This window comes from Vespula vulgaris, chromosome 13, assembly GCF_905475345.1.
Source record: "Vespula vulgaris chromosome 13, iyVesVulg1.1, whole genome shotgun sequence".
NCBI lineage: Eukaryota > Metazoa > Arthropoda > Insecta > Hymenoptera > Vespidae > Vespula > Vespula vulgaris.
Window position 1 is genome coordinate 2,182,187 of NC_066598.1, and position 9,243 is coordinate 2,191,429.

Genomic DNA, 9,243 nt, shown 5'->3' on the forward strand with positions numbered 1-9,243 from the left:
AACAATCTGGATGGGAGATATAATAACAAATCCTTTTCTCAACACTAAATATTTATATTTATTAAAAATATTTCAATATGAGAAATAAACATCGTAAAATAGAACTCGTACATAGTACTAAATAATAAATTCAACTGTTTTATTTACTTTCATATTCACATGCATTATTATAAATATATGCATATGACGTGTAGTGCATGAAAGGAAGTTCTTTAATTAATTAACTTAACACCATAAAAATAATTGTGACTACGAATTGGCGTGGAATTAAATTATTTCGTGATAAAAACGAAATTTCTCGTATTTTACACAACAGTAATAAAAAAAAAAAAGTAATAATAATAATTTTTATTTTTATATATTGAAGCAAATAAATTTGCTAATTAAAATTAATTTTTTAATAATCATTCATTTTTAGCATTCAAATCGTATATCGCGAAGAAACACGCTGATTAACTTGCTATACATACATATATCATATAAAGCACAATATCTTAATGGACTAACAATATTAATTTGCATAGTATGAATAAGTTTGAAAAAAAAAAAGAAACAAAAATGTAAAAAGTTTAACACCTTCCGTGTACACAAAAGCTATCTCGTATCGTTGAAGAGGAATAATCCCCTAAATTAAAATTCTGGGTAATAAAAAATAAAGAAAGTCACATTAAGGAGGAAGAATCATGATCGTCTTGAGATTTTAGAGATAAGGTTTCACACGGTAAAGTCGAGTAGTAACGATAAAAGCCATCTAGAAGAAATCTAGAAATTGGCTTTCGAGTCAGTTGAGAAAAGGAGGCAACTGCACGTAACTTTGTTGGCTGTTTGGTTCGCTTTTGACCATCACCTGATCCTTTATACTTTGACGTCCTTGAGGTGAATGCATACCATATTCCTGTTTCTGATCGTGCTGTTGCTGTTGCTGTTGCTGCGAATAATCAGCTTGATCGTGCTGATACTTATCGGCTGGACTGAGACCACTTACGTAATCCAACTGTTTATTTTGTTGATGTTCATCCTCAGACATGGAACCACCAAGATGAGTAGGAGGTGAATGAGTAGTAGTAACCATTGTCTGATAATCATTACGTGTTAATGGTGGTGGCGGACTATTACTAGCATTCATGTAATCCTGATGAACACGCATCGTATTGCTGGAAGGTGCAGAAAATAAGGAAGCATCGTGTTGAGGCAACATCGTGGCATAAGAATATGCTGATCCATTATTACTAGGACCACCAAAAGACGTCGTATATGGCGAGTTAGAAGGACTCAAGAGATTCAAGTGTGGCGCCAAATCGTAAGCCGGAGTGTATGTCCAAGCGTCGGGTGGCGCTGCTGCCGTCGCTGGAGATGCAAATGGATTCAACGTGTTGTTCAAAGACGTGAATGAACCTACGAAAATATTAAATAAATGTATGTATATATATAGCTTTGCTTTTTTGTAATCTTTTTATTTAAAGATAATTAAATATTTATATTATTTATTATACCTGAGAGACCAGGACTAGCAGAACCAGCGGCCATGTAACCGGCAGTTTTTCGCGGCGGTTCCCTTTTCCGCCATTTTGCGCGTCGATTCTGAAACCAGACTTGTACTCGAGATTCCGAAAGTGCTAACTTTAAAGCTAATTCTTCACGAGCAAAAACATCAGGATAAGGTGCACGTTCGAACGCTCTTTCCAATTCTTCCAATTGATATGCCGTAAAGGTAGTTCTGTAAAAATAATCACAAAAAGATCAAATGAATTTGATACGAAGAAAGTGGGGGTGGAGGGATTAAACTCAGTATATATTAAATATTATAAAACATTCACTATATAATTACCTGGTTTTTTTCTTTTTGATTCCATTATTATCGGTCTTCTTTTTCGAGTCTTTTTTAGCCGATTGCGTTTCGCCGGTCACTACGATAATTAACGATCAACTAATTTTTTATTTGTTTGTCTCATTTTTTTTGTTAGGTACTCCAAGTGGTACGAAGTTATAACATACCTGGTGCAAGAGGATTCATAGGATCGTCCGGTTTTCTCTTTAGAGAATTACCAAGTTGAAGACCTTGTTGCAACGTTGTAGACGTAGGCGTTGCTGTGGTCGTCGTCGAGGTTGTTACATCTGGAGTTTGAGGTAACGGCGCGTACATACCAGCTAATTCTAATTCCTTTAATTCTTTTTGTTGTTGTTGTTGTTGTTGCTGCTGCTGCTGCTGCTGTTGCTGTTGTTGCTGTTGCTGCTGTTGCTGCTGTTGTTGTTGCTGCATATGATGATGAGCCGTTTGATGATGCGGCGGTGGACTATTCGAAGAGTCCAACTTATGAAGATGTCCACCGGTCGGCATCAAGTCATTTCCATGATGTCCACCGTGTAAACCTAGCATCACTTGAATACTGTGAACTCCGGTACCACCTCGACCACCAAAGTCGGAAAAGATTGGATCGTCGAACGGACCACCGTCCATTCTTTCGTTCTTAATTGATAATCCAAGAAGACAAATTTAATATATTTCGACGATTCCAAGTGAATCACTTTGATAATTATATCACACAATTATCATCGTTGTCATCATCATCGTCATAATCAGCAGCAGTAACAGATGATTTTGAAGATTGAAGAATATTGCGTTGATCCAAATGAAGAATCTTAATGATGATGATTATCGTTTCCTTTCTTCTTCTTCTTCTTCTTTATATTTTTCTTCTTCCTCTTCTTGTTTATCCTTCTTATTCGAGGTCAGAAAATCCTCATTAATAAGGAAAGCAAAGCTATAGAAAGAGAGGCGATCGTTAACCGCTTGGCGCCTCTAATGGAATCCAAAGCAATTGGTATCAATCGTTGCCCGGTTATGATTAATTTTGATTAGTTTTAAGCGGACTTAACGAAGTAAACTGTCGGTTATATAGACAGTGAGATAGAGAGACAGACCGGTGTCCATCGGATATTATACAGTCGTTTAATGGGAGCACGAGTATGAGGAGGACCTTGGAAGTGAACAGGACGATGAGAAGGATGGATGGTAAGGACGGATGAGGAATAACGAACTAAACGAAACTAAACGAAATTAAACGAATTGGAGAACGGTTCACGGACCCAAAGAGATCTCCGATTTCTTTCTTCTCCTCTTTCTGTAGGTAACTGACGTAAAACGAGATGATTGATTTAAAAAAAAAAAAACAAAACAAAATGAAACAAAAATCTTCCAAAAAAACAAAAACAAAAAATTAAAAAACGATAAAAAAGAGAGAGAAAAAAGAGAGAGAAAGAGGGAAAAAGAGAGAGAAAGAAAGATCTATCGCGTAGTTAGACTCTCGCACTATCGACGATCCGTCCTGACTCTGGCTAATCAGCGGACACTCACACAGGCTTATATTTTCAACGAGGCCGCCGTCGAAGCGCCGTTAGGCCGCCCCCACACATGGAGGTTAGCCAATCATGTAGCACCTACTCTTGGGAGAGGTCTCGTGTGCGCCGACGTCCTGCGCCGACGTACTTGTTACTTCTTCTTGTATCTCTCTTCGCGTGCCTCTCGTGCCACTCTCCGTGGCTCTTTCTTGTTCCGCCCCCAGGGGCCGGACTTTAGATACGAGAGGCCCTCCACAAATCGGCCTGCATCTCTCCTTCTCTTGAAACCCTCGTGGGAATCGGAAACTGTTTGGCCTCGATCGAGGATTTCCCACATGACTTCTCTTTCTTTCACGTCTCTCTATTTCTTTGTCTTTCTCCCTGTGTGTGTGTATGTGTGTATGTACGTATATATATATCTCTATATATACACACACGCAGAGTACAGTATATACGAGAGAGATGTGCTTATAGTATATAATAATATATATGTATGTATATATATATATATGTTTCTCTCTTCGAGGTCAGGTTATACCATAAGCCGCCATTTTCTTCTTCTTCCTTTTTTCCCCGCTAAAAATCTTGACAAATGTGTCATCACGCACTTCATCCTATCTCATAATCACAATTGTTAACTTTAATTTCACTCATATATCCCTCGAATTTAACATTTCTTAGTTGATAATGAACACTCTTCTTTCTCCTGGTCATTCCTCTTACTCGTTCTATGGTACTACAATCAGCCAATAGGTATGTAACAACGAAGTGGAATGTGAAATCACTGGAAATCAACGTAACTGATCGATCGGTTCGATCTACGATCGAGATATAGTCGAAAAGTCGTGATAGAACCTCGAAGAAGAGATCCATGTCCGTTGACCGGCAGCATGGCACTGAGCTCTTAAGCGCAGGCTCAATGAAACCAGCAATCGCCAGGAATTGCCTCGAATTGGCCCAATCAAACTACCCCCATTCCGTGTGTATACGCGTATATTAACTGCTAATTTCATCGGCGCTAATTAGCGAGCGAGCTCCGCGCTCTCGCGCGTTCCTTCTTCACAACCTTACTTAGCTCGCTTCCTATGATCCGATCGCGCTTAAGATTTATTCGCCGATCGCGAAACTCTTTCCGTCCTCACTCTTTACCTCTCTCTCTTTCTCTCTCTCTCTCGCTCTTTCCCTCCCTCCCTCCCTCTCTATCTCTCTCTCTTTTTCTCTCTGTTGCTTTCTAGATCGAATGATTAACTTCAGCAACGACAACCCCATGTTCACCGCCATCTTTGTCCTTCGTTATCAGGTGGTGCTTTCCAATGAACTTTTTCCTTTAGTTTTTTAGGTCGTCGTTGTTGTTATCAACGTCATCATCATCATCATTATCATCAATAATTAGAAAAAAATCCTATTTTAAGAGAGAATCAACCAAAGTTACGGAACATACATCCATGATCTTGGTTACCAGTGAAATTCAACCCTCTCGAAGTTAGCCGAGTTAGCCGACAAGCTGCGGACTTGGTTCTTGGCTACTTCCGGACTGAGTATACCATTCTCTTTCGGTTGGTCCAAGTCCGCGAATTCCGTTTGACATAAACGCGAACCGATCGAAAGGGTAAGAGAAGCAAATCGAGAGAAAGACAGAGAGACAGAGAGAAAGAGAGAAGAGAGCGAGAAGCTTGGCGACAGACAGCGAGAAGTTGGTAACTTAACTGGCCTAAATGGGTTTAACTCGATGTGATTTTGCTGGTGAACCACTAAATTGAACGAATACGAACTAAACCGAACTCAACTAAGCTAATCATATCACATTACTAGCGTTATTAGCCGAGCGACGATATAAGTGAAGGTCCGGTGATGGCTCGCTGCAGTACCGGGTCGCCTCCTGCACTGACCCTCCGCGCGTCTCTCCTTCCATTTTTGGGGAATATTTGATTTCTTTTTTCTTTCTTTTTTTTCTTTCTTTTTCTCTTTTTTTTTTCTTCCCGATCCACCTACGACAACTATCGGAAAATCATTCTCTATATCGATCAAAAAAAAAATACTGACTAACATTTGGATCATCTCGACAGATACAGAGAAACAGAAAGGGAGAGACAGAGAGAGAGAGAGAGAGAGAGAGAGAGAGAGAGGGATATACGTACAGTCAGATCTTCCTTCAAAGATCTTCATACTTGTGAGCAACTTCGTGCGTTCGCGCCAACTCGAAATCAGCCGAACATGGCCGAAGGTATCTACATTACAAGGAACGGATATATATGTATGTCGGATACACACGAGTGATTTATTCATATATATTGTACATTTATTCTACGTATTATACGCGGTTCTATATGTAAGGGAAAGTTTCTTTTTTTATTTTATTTTATTTTTTTTTATTTTTTTTTTTTTTATTTTTTTTTTAGGATAAGAAGGAAATATGGTTGTTGTGAAAAAAGATGGTAAACATTTATAAATTTCGATTGAGAAATGCACGATTAGGGTAAATATGCATATATGTATCTATTTAACAAAGTAATCTTAATCACAATCGATGTAGAAAAAGATTAAATTGATGAAAGAAGAATCAAGCAAGTGTATTCGTATTTTATCATTCGTATAAATAACATGTGTGTTCTGATCGGTGTAGGGTAATTACTATTAATGATGATTTTTAGATTAGAAATGCACAAGTTGTTCCGATGATTTTCGTGTTTTCTTTTTTTTTTTTTTTTTTTTAACAAACCTTTATCGGATAACATAACTACTTTTACTTACGCGTGCGTTTAAATCTATACAAAATATAATTTATTAGTTTTTTAAAAACCCAATAATTTTTTGTTTTTTCTAAATCAATACTTTTATCGAATAATATATCTACGTTTATCTACGTTTATTTAGACGCATTTAAATGTATATAAAATATAGATATAAATATAATTTATATCAAGTTCCGACATATGGAGGATTTTAACTTTGCGTTGAGTAAAAAGAGATTAGTCGACATTTTCTCTCTCTCTCTCTTTTCTTTTATTTTTTTTCTTCTTATTATTATTGTTATTATTATTATTATTACTATTATTATTATTATTATTATTATTATTATTATTATTATCATAGACTATCGCGACTTTTTTACGTCGTAGGTATGTCGACCGGGCTATAGTATAACTATGTACCCGCAGTGCGCACACTGTTAGGATCGACCAATTGAGCCTGTTAACGTCAATTGATCTAAATTGCTTCAATTGGACATAATTGCGCGAAGGCGACGGGGAACCTCCGCTGTTACTACTCACCAACCATATCCACGTTTATCTCTGCACGCAAATATCTTTTCGTCTCGAATTTTAACGTATCTATCTCTTTCTTTCTTTCTCTTTCTCTCGTACAGACAGGACATTATATACTCACAGTTTTTTTCCTATTTCTCTACGACTTTTTTTCTTATTTCTTTTTTTATTTCATGCTTCATTATCTTTTTATTTCTTTTTTCTTTTTTTTCTTCTTTCTTTTTTCTAAATTTACAACACAATATTATGGATCATTAAGATCGCAAAAAATTATTAATAAAATTATCATTTTATTTCTTTCCATACATAAAAATAAGAAGACATAGAAAAAGAAAAAAAGAAAACGATCCAAGTATACGTAAGATAAAAACTTATATTCTGTTAATATTTAAGATAATAACAGATTTCAATTTCAGTTTTTCATGGTCTATAAAACTATTATAACTATATTTAGAAAATTTCATTCATGTTATATTATTATACGTAAGTTAACATTAATTGCATCTGACGATGGTATTGATGTATTCGAGTTATATACTATAAGAATATTAAATGGATTTTTTTGTTCTTTTTTTCTTTTTTACAACAGATCACTCGTCATTGTTCGCTTATTAAATTTGGACAAATTTACATCCTATATTTATCTCCGTAGAATAAGATTACATTTTATTGTTAGAGTAGAAGAAACTTTAAAACGTGTCGCAGCATCACGATGACGTCGTATCCTGATTAAAGACAGACTGGTTCATATCCGGCTCACGTTCATCAGTATTCACACAGTCCCATACTTTCTCGAGATTAATTCTATTTCTTTATCAATCTTTTTCTCCACTTTTTTTTTCTTCTTTTCGTATTTTGTAATTCTCGCCATATTGTTTGGATTTCTTTTTTGTTCATACGTTATTCATTGCGAAGTTATTTCAAATATACGTACTAGAGCTATTTGGACCCACATATTTCGTGAGAACTTCATTCTACTCTTTTCTCTCTTTCTCTGCTTTTCTCTTTCTCTGTCTCTTTGCTATGAATTTCGGTTTCTCATGATATTTTCTGATTGGTTGAGGGTGATACACTGACTACGATCCCGCATAAGACCTCGTATACCTCTCCGTTTCTAATATAATATAACTGCGGGTGGGAATTTACGAGAGTATATCTTTCAATCTCTCTGATTACATGATCTTTTCTATGTATATATATGTGTGTATGTATGTATGTATGTATGTCTATTTTTCTTTTTCATAGAAAAAAAAAAAAAAAAAAAATAGAAAAATAGGCCCATATTATAGAGTATTTATGAAAAAAATGTCAGTCGGGTGCTGACTAATCTTTTGCCGGAATCGTTTTACATGAGACATGATCTTCTTGCATTGAATAGTATCTACTTTGTAATAATGATATGTATTCAAGTGTACTACCTTAATCGATTAATATAATTTTTATGTTATAGTTTCATACACTTTTTTGTTCTTTTTCTTTTTTTTTTTTTATCAAATAATATTAATTATTTAGATTGTTGAGAATTATGTTTTTTTTCTTTTTTTTTTTTCCTTTTTTATTAACCAACCATTCAAAGTAGGTATGAGAATATTCTTCCCTTTTGGAAATATTTCCTCGGCTTATCCCTCGATGTTATGGGGTACTCTAATACTCCCGTATAAAAACCATATGTTTTCACGTTTGGATATGCTGGTCAAGATGACTCTCAACGACACGCGACCCGCACCCCAAACGAGTACTTAATTGTTCCGAAATTTTATCGTTTACTATGAAAGACAGCTATAAAAAATCGAGCGATCTTACATGTCATTTAGGATTGATTATTACATGAAAATAGAATTTTGTAGTAAGATAAAAATTAATCTGACATATATATAAGCGAACTAAATAGAATGTAAATTTATATTTATATTCTTCATGACGAAAGAAATAAATTATTTTCATAAAATTTTTATAATATTATAAAAAAGTTTAAACTTTTTTACACACAGACATATATATATATACATATGATGTATTATAAATGAATATATATATAAAAAAATTTGTATATATATATATATATATACATTTATGTTCAAAAGGCTAATTCAATAAGTTTAGTTAATTTTTATATCGATAACACATAATACACATTCGAATTCCTATCTTACCGACGTTACTCGTGTAAAGTAACAGGTAACGACACCTGTACGCGAACGATTGAAAGTACTAATAATATTTTTATCAATAGTCGATTTTATCAATAGTCGAAAGAACAGATTTGATTTTTAATCGATCGAGTTGGATTTCAACAGATAATATGAATAATGTAAATTCATTTTTTTTTCGCGGTAATAAATTAATATAAATTAAAAATTACTGATAGTAACAGACAAATATGTAAATTGATCAGTAAAAATTGCCAAACGATTTAAAATTGGAATTTATAATATAATACATTCGTTTTAAATAATTATATTATTTTGAATGATTCGAGAAGAAAAGTTATCTGTAAAACAACAGATATGACAAGTTTGCATATAATTAATTGAAAAATATAACAAATTTATATACATTATTTTCTTCATAGTACAAACATATTATATATATACATGTATACATATATACTTTGGTCAGACGTTAAAAGATGCTTACG

At 34.4% G+C, this 9,243-nt stretch overlaps 1 protein-coding gene and 1 long non-coding RNA gene across 4 annotated transcripts; one reads left to right on the plus strand and one right to left on the minus strand.

The window, feature by feature from the left end:
* Nucleotides 1-333: 333 nt before the first annotated feature.
* LOC127068497 (homeobox protein orthopedia B) lies at nt 334-4,487 on the minus strand. Of its 3 annotated transcripts, none has more exons than XM_051004754.1 (5): nt 4,195-4,487; nt 1,996-4,075; nt 1,829-1,907; nt 1,494-1,717; nt 334-1,395 (listed from the first exon to the last, which is right to left on the minus strand). In XM_051004754.1, the coding sequence occupies exons 2-5, from the start codon at nt 2,456-2,458 to the stop codon at nt 782-784; spliced, it is 1,380 nt and encodes a 459-aa protein (XP_050860711.1). In that variant the 5' UTR covers nt 2,459-4,075; nt 4,195-4,487; the 3' UTR covers nt 334-781. The 3 variants fall into 3 exon arrangements, with proteins under 3 accessions (XP_050860711.1, XP_050860713.1, XP_050860712.1); XM_051004756.1 differs by having other exon boundaries at nt 1,996-2,716; nt 3,356-4,229; XM_051004755.1 differs by having other exon boundaries at nt 1,996-2,762; nt 3,356-4,229.
* Nucleotides 4,488-5,252: 765 nt separating this feature from the next.
* LOC127068507 (uncharacterized) lies at nt 5,253-5,903 on the plus strand. The gene is made up of 2 exons (XR_007782957.1): nt 5,253-5,668; nt 5,739-5,903. It is a non-coding gene; the product is annotated as an uncharacterized LOC127068507 (long non-coding RNA).
* The last annotated feature ends 3,340 nt before the right edge of the window (nt 5,904-9,243 follow it).